This window comes from Candoia aspera, chromosome 1, assembly GCF_035149785.1.
Source record: "Candoia aspera isolate rCanAsp1 chromosome 1, rCanAsp1.hap2, whole genome shotgun sequence".
Lineage (NCBI taxonomy): Eukaryota > Metazoa > Chordata > Lepidosauria > Squamata > Boidae > Candoia > Candoia aspera.
The window spans coordinates 18,699,645-18,717,573 of record NC_086153.1 but is presented as its reverse complement, the minus strand read 5'-3'; the positions used below and the strand labels follow the sequence as shown (position 1 = coordinate 18,717,573).

The window sequence follows — 17,929 nt, the reverse complement described above, 5'->3', positions numbered from 1 at the left end:
AAGTTGGAGGGGAAAAGCAAGTATATCTCTTGGCTCCACAGGTAGTAATCAAAGAATTGGGTCTAATCAAGTGGAAAGGCCATTGCTGCTTCCTTTCATGGTTCGGTTGATGACAGTTCATAGTTAGAGAAAGGGACCTCTCAACTAGATTGGTATTTGGGCATGATGGAAGATGCTTGATTGCAATTTCCTGCCCCTCTGATGGTATGAACAATGGGAATTTTATTGTTGAGAGCCAGCGTGGTGCAATGGTTATACCACCTTGCTAGAAACTGGGAGACTGTGAGTTCTAGTCCTGCCTTGGGCACAAAGCCAGTTGAATGCCCTTCGGCCAGTCACTCTCTCAGCCATAAGAAGAAAACAGTGGCAAACCACTTCTGAAAACTTCCAAGAAAATTGCAGGGACTTGTCCAGGCAGTCACCAGGAGTCAACAGTGATTCAAAGGCAATAATAGTAATAATAATAGTAATAGTAATAACAACAACAACAACAACAGGTGCACATTCACATGGTCCTCATGTAGAGCTGGAATCAATTGTCTATTTGCTAAGGCCAATGGTTATATTATCTTCACAGCATTGACAACTTTGCAATATATTTTTTGGATTTTTTGAGTAACTATTGCCAAGTTTCAAATATACCTTTTCTAATGGATTGGGTCACAGTTTTGTTTGTTCAGATAATTTGTGAATCTTATATTGGAGCAGTTAGGGAATGTGAACTGCGCAGTCCAAACACATCTGGAGGATGTAAAGTTGAGGTAGGCTGTTGGGGGGAGGAAGGAAGATCATCTGGTTGTTTCATCAAAAGTGAGTATTTTTCTGATTCTGAAGTCTTGTGAATGTCTACTCCCTTTCTCCAAATTTTGGATCAGTTTTTGCTTTCCATAAACCTACCCAAGGGTCTAGAAATTTTGATTTTAATTCAACTGTAATAAGTTGAAAGTAATATTGACATTTATTAAAACATATTCAAATGGAGAAAAAAATATTTTCACAATAGTTGCTACAACCAAGGTAAGTTCACGAACTAATTGCCCAAATTGTAATTGTCTGATAAGTTATCTGGGCAGAAGTGTGAAAAGGCATTATTGCAAGAATTGGCAATTGCCATCTTTCCTGGAAGTTTGCATAAAAGAATTGGGGTCAAATGATGATGTGCATTTTTCTGGATCAGAATTTGACATTCCACAACAGTTCCTCACTTCAAGTATACTCTTTTTATCATGGCCCTCAGGGGCTGTTGAGAGCATTTCTCTTTCTCTTAATGCATGTAACCCCTTTCATAGTTCAAATACAGAGGCATATTCAAAAATCAAACCACAAAACCATAATTTTAATGTGCCTAAACCACTGGGGAAATTTAGCTTGGCTGTTAAATCCATCTATCAGTACTGTAAAATGTGTGTGTGTTAATATGATTTCACCTGAAGCAGGGGGAGGAAGCTTTTGTAAAAATCTTTACTTAGTGGCCTGGAGGCAGTTCATTTGCTCTCTGAGAAGGGTATCTGTGGATTTTCTTTGGGTAGGACCGATGAACAATCTCAGATTGTTGGATGGTAATAAATTTGGCTACATCTAATTCCTGTCCTTTGGAGAGAGTTCCCCCCAAGATCCAGGTGGCCCCACCCTGCTTGTATTTTGGAAGGCCTTTGGCTAGGATGGGGGCAGCCCGTGGATGTGCACTGTTGCTGCCTGTTTTTGCCATCTTTTTTTTTTTTTACTATTGTGTTTTTTTCTGTGTTTTTTACTTGTGAGCTGTCTAGAGTTGCTGGGAGTTGAGCAGTGTATAAATGTAATAAGCTATAAAAGATATGTAATATACTGTATAAGTCTAATAAATAAATAAATAAAATAAGTATAGAACTTGTCTTATATATTTGGCAACTGGATCTCTCCACCCAGTATTGTCTGCCCAGCCTTTTCCAATCTGCTGCCCTCCTGAGGTTTTGGATTAAAGTCCCATCATTCCCACTGAGTACAGCCATAGTACCACTGAATTATGTGTTATTTAATCATGGTTTATTGAATAGCCACAGACGGCTAAGACAAGCCAACATGCTGAGCTACTACCAATGAATTCATAAGCCATATTGGCTGCAACCCATTCTGCAAAACTAAACAGTGTCCCTGTTGTATGTACCATCTATTCCCTCCATCCGCATTCTTCTCTCTGGAGATGCCAGGATCAAAGCGTGCCTTTTATACATAAAACATGTGCTATTCCACTAGCTGTGGACTCTTTTCAATTCCTGGGGTGGGGTGAAAGGGAGCAGGGAATTGATGGGTGGCATACTTACTTTGCAATGAAACCTTTCACTCAGGTGAAAGCTGTATACCAAGAAGCAGTCCTACTTATATTTTATGGTTGGCAGTTGCTTACTAGTAATTGTCCCTAACTCTTCTAAAAAGTTGCATTAATTTAAAAACCAGTATTGATATTCTGTTCTCAAGCATAAGATAGTGTGGGCCCAGCAAGATGCAGCATGTTGTGGTGGTGTCTAGAGCAGCCAAACTCTTATGCCAAGAGCCAAATTCACAAGTTCAGAACTATGAGTTCTATTTTGTATTGGTGTGTTCTTGCACACCCAATGCCAAGTTGCCAGCACATGTGCAGTTCTTAAAACAGTTCATTGAATTAGGTCACAAGCCTCATGTTTTAGGGCTCAGGTGACTTAGACTTGTCCATGCATTGCAGGCTGTGAATGCAATAATTGAGTTAACCTGTCTTCAGTAGTAGGAACTTCTTTGAGTAGTATTTTAAAGTTGGCGTGTTTAAACCAATTTACCTTTTCATCTATTGAAAACAAATCCAGAGTAGGGCTTAGTAAAAATGGATTACCAGTCTAACTGGTTTTGACATCAGACATGCACTTCTTCTTAATCTAGGGGTGTGTTGGGACATAGTTTTAGGAATATTTTACTGGTTTTCCTTATCTCTGAACAGATAGCAGTTTTTTGTATACTGATCCCAACTGTATTCAATTTAGTCCCTAAGTATCGTCTTTACTGAGACTGGAAATGTCTCTCTGGAGTTTCTAGGGAAGATGTTTACTTGTCTTGAAGCCTGGGCCTTTCATACGTGAAGGATCACCTCTATGATAGAGCTGTAAGCCTTCTAGGCTAGGATCACACTTTGCAGTAAGTCATAATATGGTCTCTAGAGCCCCCTTCTATGCAGTTCCACAAATTATTTAAATAATATTGTAATCCCTAAAGCAACGTTTTAAACAAAAGCTCCAACTATCTTAAAAGTGGGCAAATCAGTCTACCTTTCACCATCACTCCCCATGCTATGATCCTTAGGCTCCTAAAATGCAGTATTTCCTAATCCCTATTGCAGTTGTGATGCCAAGGCTTAAACCCAGTGCCTACTTGTAAAAACATTTTAGAAAAACAGACACATTTCTTTGCATAATTTGATACAGTATACTGTTAGTGTATGACTGAGTGAATACATGTTGTATTTAGGTAATTTATATTCATTTAGGATGTTAATATTTAGGATTCTTTTTATATCTGTTTAATTTTTAATTTTATTTAATTGTTGGATTCTACTCTTTTTCTTTTAATTTGTATATTTTTCTGTATTCTTCTTTTTAAAAATTACAATAGCATTTTTAAAAAACCTGATGCCTTCTACAATTCAAAACAAGCATGCCTGCTTTCAACGGGTATCTCCCTACGGATGTGGCTTTTGATTTCAGAAATGCGGAAATGTGCTTAGCATATCTGGAAGTTAGTTATACCTGCAGCAAGGTTCAGGATGATACAAGCAGATTGTTCATTTACTTTTGTATTCAGTTCTGCAAATTATTGCTTTTCACCTGTATTCTGACTTAAACATCCTGGGCTCGGGGAGAAGAATGCCTGCTGAGTCCCACATGGAGTTCCGTTATGGGTCTGTTTTCTCCTTAGCTATAGGAAATGTGCTGGGAAGTGAAAAGTACTCTACAGTCAGGCATTTTAAATTTTATTTTTTTTAAAGTCTATAGAGTACTTCATTAATGAGAGCCAGTTAGGTGTAGTGGTTAAGGCACCAGGCTAGAAACCAGGAGACTGAGTTCTAGCCCCGGCTTAGGCACAAAGCCAGCTGAGTGACCCTGGGCCAGTCCCTCCCTCTCAGCCCTAGGAAGGAGGCAATGGGAAACCTCTTCTGAAAAACCTTGCCAAGAAAACTGCAGGGACTAGTCCAGGTAGTTGCCAGGAGTCAACCCTGACTTGAAGGCAAAAAAGAAAATAAAACAACAGCAACAACAACAAAATCAACAACAAAAAAAACTTCATTATCCTGATTCTGCTAGTAAGTGATGATTACTATTTCAAATGAAATTTGCACAGATTTTTCTTGTGCTTTTCACTGGTGATGATTGGTCCACACTATTCAGAATGTTCAGAACCTGTGCTGGTGAAGATAGCGCTTTGTGCTTAGCTATGTGAAGGGCAGTGGGTAGCATCTTGTTTGTGGTGGGTTAGGGCTCACACATTGTGCTCAGACAGCATGGCTGTTTCATTTTAGATTAGTGAATTATGCTAATAGCAGCTTTAATGGTTATTAAACCATGGTTTATGATTTAGTGTGTTGTGTTATTCCATCCAATTGTGGGTTATTTAGTAAGACATGGCTTATCATGACCTAGCATAATGTATGAATGCTGTTCAATAAATTAAAAGGGAGTATGATATTTATTCCCAGACCTGTTCCTAGTGCATGGGGGTATAAATGCATTGTGTGTATACATTTGTATTTTTATTATAGCAAGTACTTACCACTTAAGACTTAATGGTCCATTTTCTTTCAGATGGGGCCGAGGATTTGGCCTATTAGGCTCCATTTTTGGAAAAGACAGTGCAATAAATCAACCAAACAGCGTTTTCGGTCTTGTATTCTATATACTGCAAATGTTACTTGGTAAGTAGCAGACTGCCCCCTGCCTACCCCTTCCTTATTTCTTATTCCTCTAGGCAAAAAGGCAGGTTATAAATTGTTGTTGTTGTTGTTGTTTCTGTCTAGTATCAAAATCTTGTATGTATTGACTTCTAACAATTGTAGCATGCGCTTCACTAATCTCCCATTTCATTCATGTCTGCCTGAGAAATGTGATGTCTAAGTCACATTCACAGTCCTCTCAGCAGTGCCTGCCGATCCTAAAGCAAAGCTGGAAAAGGTTGCTAATTCCCAGGCATTTCAAATCAGCTTTTCTTTCAGAATCAACACTGTGGAGAACTGGGACTGATAATCAGGTTCCTCTTTACCGCCTTCCGTTGTCTATGATACCTAGAATTTCCTTCCCAAACTTCTCCTTGGTGTGCCTACCCCTTCTGTTAGACCCAGGCCAGACTTGCAAATAGCCACTGCTATGGTTGCTTTTGTCTGGTGGCAAGGGAAAATTCCCTCCAAACAACCAGATTGGAATTTTTTTGTAAAAATAAACACATTTCTTTTCCCCAAAGTTTAATAATTAGATTTTAAATTATTATGCACAGGTAATCATGATGCGTTATGCACAATGCTGTTTTTTGTGAGTGTATTTGCAGGTGTGTGTAACAGTGTCTGCCCCTGTTCACCCCTGACTGCCCTTGCCTCCTTCATCCTCCCGCTCCCTCTCTTCTGCTCTCCCTACTATCAGACTTCAGGTTGTGGGGCCAGGATCCATTCTCTATTTGCATGTGCTAGAAAAATGCCATGCATGACACTGTTGCTGTGTAAAACAATATAGGGAGGACTTGTGCATCTTCTTCATGCTGAGACACAGGAGCTGTACCCGCAGTGAGTGTGTATGAATTTCCTATAGGAGTCCTAGATCCTCTCCTTCAACATCTTCAATGACCAGTTTTTCAGTTCTGTTACAAAGTACCTTTTGGATCCTTAGACAGCAGCAAATGGGTTTCTTAACTGAGCAGATACCATAAAAACGCATCTTTAATATAATGAAGAAAGTGTCTCATAACATTTGTGAAGACTGGATTCATGCATTATGCTAAGCCACTGTTTGTTGACTAGTCTACAATTAACTGTTCACATATCGCCTTACTGTAGTACAAACCACAATGGCTAGGTTCCCATACCATATTATAGTAAAACAACCATTTTAAGGCTTAATTACATTGTGTGAGCCCAGTCATAATGTTGCTTCATTTCCTGGAGATGGTTAAGAGAAATTGGAGCTCTCCAAGGGCTCATGCGTTCTTCTTTCCCTTCCTGTCCCCAGTTTTGTTCTGCTTCTCCAGCCTGCAAATTCACCCCTTCCCTTTTTTTCAAAAGCAAACCTGAACATTTTTAAAGCTTCACAAAATTAACTGCAGGGTAAGGTTTGCAAACTCAGGTTTGGATTGCAGTTTATTTTGGCTAGTGCTTAATATCCATACAACAATGTATCAAAGTTAGCTGTAAAAAGAGCAGGGCAAGATGCCCTATGTTTCTTCAGGTCTTAAAATCAGTGGGCTGAGAATCCTGGGTCTTTGTATTTTAGACTGTAGAAATTAATGGGTTTGCTAACATATATAATATCTGTCTATAAACTGGTGAGAATCTTGAACTATAGTACAGTCTTGAAACTCCTGATCTATTGGGAATTTATTTATCTGTTGAAAGAAGGAACGTGTATATTTAGGGTGGTGAGAGAGATGGATGTCAACTTGCTTGGCATTTCTGATCCTAGCCATTGTCGTAAGTGCTGGATCAAAGCTTGTGGTCCTTCCAAGTGAGTACATTGTTTCCTACAGTAGCCAGTCAGATGGTTCTGGAAAGTCCACGGTCAGGGCTCAAAGACCACATTCCCCTCCATTCACCAACAGAAAAGCAGACGTGCTCTGCCTCTGAATTTGGAAATTCCATTTAGTCATAATTATGAATAGCAATGTATAAACCTCTTCTATGCATGTGTCTAATTTCCTCTTAAATTCTGCTCAGCTAGTGACCTTTGCCATATCTTAAGCCAACAGTTATCCATAAATAAGATTATCTTTGTACTCGGTGTTGCCTTTACAGCATTTTAGAAATGCTTTGAGAGTAGAATCAGCTACCCAGAAAACTGGTGGGCTCTTCTTGATTGGTCTACCAAGCACTTTGGGCTGGTTTAACCACAGTTTGCACTTCTTACCCCTTTACCTGAGGTCTTGTTGATGGATAAAGCTTGTAACAAACAGGAAGCAACAGCAGTAACTGCTTGTCTTCTTCTTCTAGGTATGACAGCAAGTGCAGTAGCAGCATTGGTCCTCATGATGTCCTCCATAGTGTCAGTAATAGGATCTTTGTACCTAGCTTATATTCTGTACTTTGTGCTGAAGGAATTCTGCATTGTCTGTGTCATCACATACTTGCTGAACTTCATTCTCTTGATCATCAACTACAAACGACTAGTATACTTGAACGAGGCCTGGAAACGGCAACTCCCACCCAAACAGGATTAAATCCTTTGCAAACTTTGGACTGACGGTTTGAAGGCCCGGCTTCCATTTACGTTTATTTCACAGTAAAAAGAAAATCTTTTTTAATTATTATTCATATCACATGCTTTCACCAGGAATCATAACTAATTTAATTAGAGTGAATCAAAGGAAAGGGGTCCTGGGTAACTTCTCTGCTAAATAGCTATGGTGAGGAACTGTTGGAGAAAGTCTTAACCTGATCAGAGACAAGCTTTAACTCTACTTTGAAGGAGTTCACAGAGGCAAATTCTTTACTCCTTCTTTACCCCTTCCCCAAATATTCCAAATAGATAATACTTGCTAGGAAGTCTCCCATCTTGGTGTGAATTCAGTTGAGGTGCGGGAGTCTTAACTGGGAGATCGTGATAACGTTCTAGACTTTATAGGTACCGTAGGGAAATGTGGCCATGTTTACATTATGTGTATTGATAGCCAAGGGGATTTTACCCACATAGGTGCAACTAGGACACTTACCACAACTTGGTGCATAGTGGTTGGAAGGGCTGGCTGTGTCCTGGCAAAGAAAGAAGTTCAGCACAGCTCAGTCAAGTGTTGACTAGAAGCATAGCAACTTTGAAGAATTGTCCATTGTCTCGTTAGGAGATTTTTTAAAAATGAAATTGAAATTAGTTCATTTCCCTGGAGAAGATGTGCAGCAAAAGATCTTTGCTGAGATGCCTTTTTTCCCTGGATATGTCTAAAGAAAACGGAATTCAATAGTATTTTTAAAAAAATGAACTAGTTGGGTTTCCGTGCAACATCCAGACTGTTTGCTGTGAATGGCAAAGATCTTTGAGGATGCTTAACGGGGGGAATAGGGCATCTTGAGGTGCCCAGACCTCATCAGTAGAAAGCCTGTATAAATGGAGTTCCAAGGGCAGAATTGGCTGTGTACTTCAAAGGGATGTCGGACAGCCAAATAGTGTTACTGATTTCATTATAATGTTTCTAGCTGCTGTATAGAATTACAACTTGACACTGGATCCCAGTGACCCACTGGTAGATGAATGCACTGAAGAATTAGGATGCAGTCCCTTAGTGAGATCTTTTGTACATAAGTTCCACTGAAGTGAAGAGGGATTGTATAAAGAAATGTCAATGGGGGGCACTTTAATGCTCCTGAGGAATTCCCCTTCCTTTATTGAGGCTTGTATAGGAAACCCAAATTATGGACATAAATAGATTTATACCTGTAGAGCAGTGTTTCTCAACCTTGGCAACTGTAAGATGTGTGGACTTCAACTCCCAGAATTCCCCAGCCAGCCATGGTGGCTGGGGAATTCTGGGAGTTGAAGTCCACATATCCTAAAGTCGCCATGGTTGAGAAACACTGCTGTAAAGACAAAGCAATTCCCAATTCCTACATACAAATTTGGCATAAGGTTTAGGAAGATGTCCGTTGACTCCCCCTACCCCATGGGGAGATCTACAGTTAGGGTAAAGGAAATAGATGGTAAACAAAATTGGCCCCAAGATTCAGTCATGGTTCTCCGTGAAAAAGTAAGTTGAACTAACTTCCCATTCGTATCATATTGTCCTAAAATGCAGTGTTTTTTAAAAGTGCCTTCTGTCTTACAAACCAAATATTGGGGGTGTTTGAAATTGCCAGGCAGAAGGGTTCTTGGGTATATGTAATGCTGTTGATGAATCAGACCTTTGCAGAAAGTGATCCCTCGGGGCTTCCCTGATGCCGAGGCATGCTCGCATCATAAACAGTTCCTTGTAGGACATGCCCGGAGTTGGGGGCTATTTTTAGGAGGCAGGGTGCTGCATCTCTGTCAATGGGCCACGGCTGATTGGACAACTGAGCTCTGCAGCCCATGCTGGCTTCTGCTTTCCCTGCTGGAGTATTTCAGAGAGACAAGCTGGTTGTCTTTTTGCGGAACACTTTCACACTACGCTACTCCTAAACTTTTGTCCGCTATATTTAGATTTAGGGCCCAGTTCCCCCAGGAGCCTCTCAGTGGTCCTTGGCGTGACCAGGAAGCCTTGGAGGACGGTTGCAGTTTCTTCTGTGGCAGCTGCTGCTTTGGCCAGTGCTGGGTCAGAGCTGTTCCAAGCAAACCAGAAGAGCTGCTCCTCAGCAAGGCTGCAGCGCCTCTTGCTGCGGCGGTGGCAAACCGAGGAACCCGTTGCAGCAGCCGGTTTATCATGGGAGTAGCAAAAAGGTACTGGAGGCTTCCAGAGAAGGAGCAAGTGACAGCGCTGATGGGATCGAAAAGGAGTTCTCAGTAAGGGACCGAAGTGGCTGCTGGAAGCAAATGGATGCTGCAGTCTGCCTGAGGCTGCTTGTGATGCGTGGTCACTAGCTGGGCTCAGTTCTTACGCTCAGACGATGAACAGAGTTTGGAGTGTTTCTGTTAAGGGTAGAAAGCAGTTTGGAAAGCAGTTTTGGCATCCTTTGTAGCAGGGGTAGCGTCGCACCCTTGGGTCATAATGGGCTAGCTGAGGAGATCCGGTCAGGCTGGGATATATCTAGAATACTGAAAGAGACAAAGGGTGTGTCATTGCCAAAAATATGAGTCCTGTCGTTGTCTTACCATTGATGCTGGGCTTGCTTCTTCCTGCTTCATGCCCAAGAAGAGCAATCTTCCTGAAAAGCTTCATTGTAAGAATCCAATCTGTATCTAAACCCTTTCCTCCTCGTGAGTCTGTAAAGCAGTGTTTCTCAACTTTGGCCACTTTAAGATGTGTAGACTTCAACTCCCAGAATTCCCCACACAGCATGGCTGGCTGGGGGATTCTGGAAGTTGGAGTCCACACATCTTAAAAGTGGCCAAGGTTGAGAAACACTGCTGTAAAGGATCCTCTTTTTTGTGTGTCATTTTCTAAAAATCAGCATTAAGGTATTAATGCAATTCTCTTGCGTTTGGTAAAAGTGCAGCATTTTTTTTTCCAGTGGGAGCAGCATCTGCTGAGGATGGACGTCTGACAGTATTTAAATGCCTGCCAAATGAACAGTCCAGTTGGTTTATGTACAGAACTGTGGTGGAGCACAAGACTAATGGAGGAAGACCTGTGTTTATGGTATATATATATATATGTATGTATATATGTATTAAAAAAACACTAAATTCTGCTTGTTGTCCTTGTCAAAAAAAGAGTTTCTGAGAAATACATTTTGTATTAACCAGAGTACAGTTAAAGCTTGTCTTGAATTTTGAAATTAGAGCTGATGGGGGGGCACAGGGAGTATAATTTAGAAATTTTGTTACATTTGGTATGTGGAGAATATTTCCAAGTTTATACCCTCACTGATAAAATTTTATTTTATAACATTAATGTAACATAATGTGAGGCTTTATTTTTTTACATGTCTGCAGGTGAGATGGGGCTTTTCTGTCTTTCTAAGCAGATTTCCATTATCTATACACAAGGGTCAGCTCTTGGGGACACAGGGAAGTTGCAGTTTTCTTCCTAGGACTCTCTTCCTTGGGGACCAAGGTTCCCCCCCCCAATTTATGGGGTGGGGGCAAACAGATCACATAGTTCTCTCTGCTGAAAAGTTACCTGTTCTGCTCCTTTCTCTTGATCAACGCATCAAAACCTTGAATGTTGACTCTTTTTTTTTCTTCTTGTTCAAGAACAGAGGTTTGAAGGTATCATCCACCTGTGTCCTTTTAAGCAAGATCCTGACTTCTCTCCCCCTCTCCCCCATCTCCAATTCCAGTAGTATTTGGTGGTGTTAAACAATCTAAGCATCCATTGTTTGTGTTGGAAGAGTTGTTCTCAATCAGGCCCCTTCAGGCATGTTGGGGCCCCAACTCCCATAATTATTAGGGAGCTGCAACTACAACACTTGGGGGCAGTGTTTCTCACCCGTGGCCACTTTAAGATATGTGGACTTCAGTTCCCAGAATTCCCCAGCCAGCATGCTGGGAGTTGAAATCCAGACATCTTAAAAGTGGCCAAGGTTGAGAAACAGTGCTTTGGGGAAAGGACCAGATTGGAGAAGGTTGAGGTAGGGACAGTAGGGCATCCTGGAAAATTGGTCCTCGTGAGTGCTGGGCTGTGAGAAGCAGACCAGCATTTCTAAGAGTGAAGGCCTACCCTCCTTGTGTGTTACGATATTTGCAAACCTCCAGCAAGCAGGTGGTGAGCAAATCTACCTGCAAGTGTGACTTTGCTGCCTTCCCCCTTCCATGAAGGCAATTCATTCTCTTTAAGGTGGCAATATTACAAGGTTGCACCTTCCAGGGTGCCCTACTGTCCCTAAACTCCCAAGCCTGTTCTGAGCTATGTGGACAAGGGAGGGTGCAGTGTTTCTCTGTTTTTTTGCAAGTGCAACATTTCCCTGCTTCAAACCCAATTCCTTTCTTTTAATTTGGAAAGCCCAGGAGCCCCTGCTCTTTGGTTCTGTCTCATCACCTAAGTTGCCTCTAATTTTATGCCCGTGTGGAAAGAGGGAAACTTTTTTTCAGTGATAAAAGCTCAGGTTTTTTACTAATAATGTGCCAGGAGGTGGTTTTCTTGAAGATCAGTTTAATTCTCCCCACCACCACCACCTTGAACCAACCACATCTCTCCCACTTGTTGATGGCTCAGGCGAAAGGAAGGGCTCTGACAGCTTTTTCCAAGAGAAAAAAGTTTCCGTGGGTCAGACAAGCCCTTTTTCATTTCTTGGGGAAACTTACTCATCCTTCCACACCTGGGAGTAAGTATGGTTCTCAGTACTTGTAATGTGATTTTGAATGGATGAAGGCTTTCTTGAGATACCAAAAAATGTATCCGTGAAGCAAATGGCTCCATTGCATCCCCACTCCCAGGAAAGGTTTCTGTCACTTGATTTTCAGGAGGAATCAAGGAGAAGTAGGGAGAGAAATCTATACACTTGGAAGAGGAATATTTCTACCAAGGCAGCTCTTTAAGGGAAATATCGGAGTGGGCTCTAGTCCAGAATGAGATGAAACTCTTTCAGGAAATAATTACTTTGCTGCTCAATTAGATTTTCTGATTCAAAACAAAACCACAAAAACTTAAAAAGATTTTTTTTGCAGGTTAGTGTCTCCTGATCTGTATGAACAAAATTTGGTCAAAATAGATTAAACATTTGCTTGGATTCTTTCAATACTGATTAAACATGACCTAGTAAAATTAGTCTGAAGAAGATGAAGTATTCCGTTTCCATTTTTAAAAAAATGTATTAAGCATGGCCTAAATATTCAATGTGTGTTCTGTCTCGTATGTTTGATCTGACAAATTTTTGATGTGCTTTGAACTCCAGAACATCTCCATCTCAATTGGAGTCATTCCATTTTTTATTTGTTTTGGTTCAACATAGGACTGTGACATTCTGAGATTGAAATTCAATTTTGCTAACGGAATTAAAACCATGTAAATATTGTAAGAATGTTTATTTGTTGCACATAACTTTTTTGGTATAAAAATAAACGTAGAAATTATCTGTGGATGTCTTTGCAGAATGCTTTGTAATCTCCTGCGCTGATTTGTCTCCACCTCTCACCGAAACCGTAAATTCCTTGATCTTTAATTACCAAACACTAACCACTTCTGGACTTTACTTTTTAAATACTGTACAGTGTTCATGTTAAAAATGCCAAGTTTTAAACCAAAAATACATAGGGTTGCAGTGGTTGAATTCAAGCATCATGGTAAGCTATGCTTTCATTAAGGACTGTTTGCTGAATAGGCTGGATTCACAAAGGCTGAGTCGTAAACCATGAGTCATTAACCAATCATGGTAACTAGGTTCATGCAATACAATGATGTGATTTGCTTACTTGTGATTTAATATCTTGTGGCAAATGTAGGCGACTGTGGTATATTCATTATATCATGGGGAACTATAGCATGCAAGACCCCAATTTAATACTGGGTCCATAGGTTGCAATAAGCCATAATCAGGGGTGGTTTGGTTTGGCTTTGTGTGTTATAGCAACCAATCATTGTGCAGTTGCAGATCATGGCTAATATTTGGGGGGGTGCTTTTTTGCAGCCCTTCAGCATCTGTAATATGCTGTCAGCCAGAGGTTTTGACAGGAGCCGCACACTGACTCTTTTGACAACCCCTCCCCCCAGAGATGCCCCTACTGCCAGCTCAGCAGCTTTTGTAGCTAAATGCCAAAAGTGAAGGGAGGCCAAGTGTAGGTGACACTCATCCTGCAATTCCTTCCAGGGAAGGAAGAATGAGTTGTAGAACTGGGAGAGTATAAGAGACTAACCAAGGTAGGGCGAATGCTTTGTGATCTGCTATGTTTCTACATTGAGAAGAGGTTTTCATGAGAGAGGATTCATACTTGTGTTATACTGAACCTGAGGTAGGACATACTCTTTCCTCTACAGTACACTAATACAACTCAGTGTGGATCCATTAGCCGATCTGCCCTTCAGAAATCTTTTTCTAGGTATTCTGTATTTCCTGGGGAATCAGTCAGTTCTTACAGGAGGATCACGCTTCTGAACTTCCTATGTTTATTGTGGGTTCATCAGTCAATCTTGCCCTCTAGGAATCCCCTTCCAGGTATCCTATATTTATAGTGATTTGATTATCCCATTTAGTAGCTTGGGTCCATCAGTCAGCTCCACCCTCAGGAACATCTCTGCCAAGATTTCCTCATGCATTCATGGTATTTCTCATGCGATTTCACAGCCCATTCTATCAGGCATGGCTGTGCCACAACATGTAAGTACTCCTGTTTTTGTTATATGAGTTTCATACGTGCCCAGGGCTTAAGAACCAGACCAGGTTGACTCTTTTGCTGTTCCTTCACCTAAAGCACAGTGAATGATGTTTTTAAAAAATCATATATTGTTTCTTCTACTTGAAGCTCATCAAATAGTTGCAGCATTGAGCATCTAAAATTTGGTAAGTGATTGCCAAGGTTATCAAGCAAGAACAAAGCTAAGCATCCTTGTTTTATGGAAGAGGAAAGAGGGGAATGGGGCCGGAGGAAAGTTTCTCAAGATCTTTCTGGTATATTAAAGCTGTAGACTGATGTTACCTTATCATCATCTATTGCATAGTTTCTTTGTACTTTATTGATCTTTCAGAGGCAGGCTGATATGGAGAAGGTGTTCTGGGGAAAGTTGGAACCAACAGGATGATCCAGCATGGGAAGTGAAGTGCAGAATCATCTTCCTCACCATTCTGTAGCTATCTCCCCTATTTCAATCTTAGCAACCAATGCCACCTCAATCTCTCTCTTTTTTACTCCAGTTCTCCATATATGAGATGACCTTGTCCAGTTTTTCAAATTCCTCTTTCTGGGTGTGCATGAACAAAAGGGCCAGGGTTTGGATTGCACTGCCAACTTCGCCATTTCACCCATTTTTACTTCCTCCTATGGAGGCTACTGGTTCAGTGTCTTGTGTCAGCTTAGCTGGAAAATCTGAAATTTAGTGTAACAAATTTATGTTACAAGAGGTTTGTCCTCTGCTAAAGAATTAGGAATCTTTATGCACGCTAGAGCCAAGTCAGTGGACACCCAACAATATGAGACTACCAGTAGATTTTAAAAACTTTTATTTTAGCAATACAAGCACCTCACTTCCACTTTCTCAATCACCCAAACCACATGTACGAAGAAGCACTTCTTGGCCTAGTGACAAAGGGGGCAGGGAAGTTCAGGGAGAGCTCTCTCAGACTAACATCAATGGAGTGGAAGATGGGAGTTCAAACTTCTTTCTTCAGCTCTTTTTATAGGCAGCGTTTGGCTACTTCAGCATTGTAGCTTGGATTGTAATTGATGATTCTTCATCAATCTGCAGAGACCATTCATCTTTGTGGGCATCATTAGGCTGTTCTTGTTTTGCCCATACCATGACCATATAGTAACCTCACAGACTACAAGAAACTTCCTGGAATGATGAATTCAAGAGCTCTTTATCCCTTCACAACCTGGTGTGTCTTTGAATCTCTGAATGTCTTGTGCTTAGGCATGTGGAATCATATGCCACTTTCAACAAGTGCAATAATTTTATCCTATAATGTCAGGCCATTAACTTAGCTTATAATAAGGTTTCTTATGCTTATAAGACCAAGCAAGGCTCCATGCTTTTGACCTGGCATCTCTGGAAAAGCAGAGCTTCTTGGAATAACACTTCCAAGTCATAAGGAATGAACGCTTCTGATATTTGATCCTCCCCTGTGCTTGACATGATAGCTCTGGATGCCAGGCATACCATGCAGGGCAGGGGAGTGCAGTGCTGATCGTAGAGTTTGGCTCAAAAATAGGCTAACTGGAATGGTAATCTCCAGCCACTAAAATAAAAGTGTTGGGATGAACCATGAGGTTGCCACCTCTGCTAATCTCCCAAACCTTGTGCCTCATGTAGGGTTTGCAAATCTTGATTCGTGTCTTGATTAAATGCTTTCAAAATCATGTAAGTTTAAACATGCTATTTTGAAACTTCCATTTCATGTGGCTGATTCTGAGGACTTATTTTTGTGGGGAACTGGGAAGTAGCACTGTGGGGGAAAAACTGAGCTATGAATGCATTTGGTGATCTGAAGCCACTCAACCCGCCCACCCTCCAAATTTGCAGCATGGTTGAAACAGCATCAGTCTATTTTGTAAAGCTGTAGAAATCTTACTGAGATGTGTGAAACTACATACATGTTTTATTTGAGATTAAAATCAGAATATGAACATAAATATTTGCAGCCAAGCCCTTGAGTGCTCATTTTTCTCCATCACACAATGATCTGCCTGTGGGATTAGGTCACTATATTTCAAACTATATAGAGCCAGACATTCCCTAAATGGAATCCATAGCATACTGCATTTATCACAAGAGCATTCACGAACACAACGTAATACAACAGAATTCCTTCACATCATGGCTTAATCCATAGTCAACCTAAGCCAACCTTTTGCAAACGAGGTCCCCTCCAGATGAGTGACACAGAGCCATGCCAGCAATGGGTTCTACCTTGATGACTTCCTCTGTATTTCAAAATCACCTTCCTGTTCCTGGGTTCTAGACTAGCACCTTACAGAGCATCACTATGCTACATGCTAAGAGCACATGAGGAGGGGTCATAGCGTTGTGCAGCTGAATTTCCCTTCCTAAGCCTTCAATCAACCTCAAGGAAAAACTGAGTCGGTTTCCTCCTCTCCACTTCGTCCCAAGGAGGAGCATCATACAAATATAGCAGGGTGAATATAGAGCCCTTTCATGCAGAGAAGTATTGGTGCGGCTGTTCACAGCCACATGGCATAAGTTAGCAGGAAGTATAAACTCCTGCAGTCCCCCTCCTACATCTCTGAATAGACATTGCACCAAACCATGGTTTATTTAATCACAGTTTAATAAATCACACTTGGCTGGGTCACCCAACATGCCACACAAAAATTAAATCACATTATGACTTAGTGTGATGTGTGAGACCTGAACAGAAAGTGATTTCATGTATGTGTAGCTCCAGCTATAATGCTGCAGCCAGCCCTGGGTTCAAGAACTGAATCTTCCAGAGGTTTGCCAGATGGACTCTGTTCCAACTCTTGCAGCATTTATTCTCATCTGGCTGGCTTCCAACCCTTCCATCAATAGGGGGAGTTGTAATGGGTATCTTTCTTTCCTCCTGGGCCATCCAAGAAGAAAAAAAAAATCCCACCTCTAGTTGTGAACTTTTTTTACAGCTTTTAGTTCTGTCTGAAAGGAAAGAACAAACAGCAACCTGGACAGTTTACACACACCTACAAACAAGTGACTAGATGAGGGTTCCTGAAACCACCCAACCCTCCTGTCCCTCGGCCTTCCAAAACATGCTCGCTGTCTCTGCCAACGTCTCACCTGCGGCAGGTCTTTGATCCTCCTTTCATCCTCCATCCTTCTCAACCCAGGTGAGATCTCCCAACTGCTCCTCAGCCTTTTCTCCCAGACAACCTTCCAGCTCTTCTCACCCCACTGACTCGGCTGCCGATCCTGCTCCGGTATCCCTTGGGCAAAGCCTCCTGCCTGCCTGCCCCCTTCACCTCTTGCTCCCGAGTAGTCCTTATGCCAGTATTGGGTGTGGATCTCTCCGCTGGTTCCAAACCTCCTTCTTTTCCTTTCATTTTGTCTCCCATCTCTCTTTCCTTCTCTTTTCTCTTTCCACCTTCCCTTTTGCTACACCCAAAGCTAGGGTCTCATATTGTATATGTTTCTGAGCTTGGTCCCTCTCTCCCCCCACCTCTCAAGTTAGCTTCCTTCCTTCATTTTATTTCACACACAGACACACAGAGACACCCATTGTCTGTCCTTTTGGGGCAGGGTTAGTTAAATATAACCTGGAGCCAGTTAGCGTGTCTATGATGAAGACATTCCTATCCCTTCCCCAAAATGTGTACCTCCCTTCCCATCTTAGAAGATCCTGCACTAGCTGTTTAGTCGCCAACTTCAGCCCATTCCACTTCCCTGCAAACCATTGGGCTGCCTTTGAGTGTGTACACGTTTACGGGTGACAGTGGGCCTTGAAAGGTAGCGAGAAAGGCGTCTCCATTTTGAGCAAGGTTTTCCCCAGGCATTCTCCCTCCTCAAAAGTGCACTGCGTCAA

The 17,929-nt window shown here is 41.5% G+C and overlaps 1 protein-coding gene across 2 annotated transcripts in view; it reads left to right on the top strand.

The window, feature by feature from the left end:
- Nucleotides 1-17,929, top strand: part of VKORC1L1 (vitamin K epoxide reductase complex subunit 1 like 1) — a 177,148-nt gene that overhangs the window by 5,736 nt on the left and 153,483 nt on the right. The window contains exons 2-3 of one of the 2 annotated variants that reach the window (XR_010067606.1): nt 4,803-4,912; nt 7,187-7,768. Coding sequence is in view for 1 of the 2 variants with exons in the window: in XM_063298565.1 (XP_063154635.1) it covers nt 4,803-4,912; nt 7,187-7,413 (337 nt within the window). In the remaining variant the exon portion in view is untranslated. Of the gene's footprint in view, nt 1-4,802; nt 4,913-7,186; nt 12,840-17,929 lie in introns of those variants that run through there. The other variant, XM_063298565.1, reaches the window with a different exon arrangement.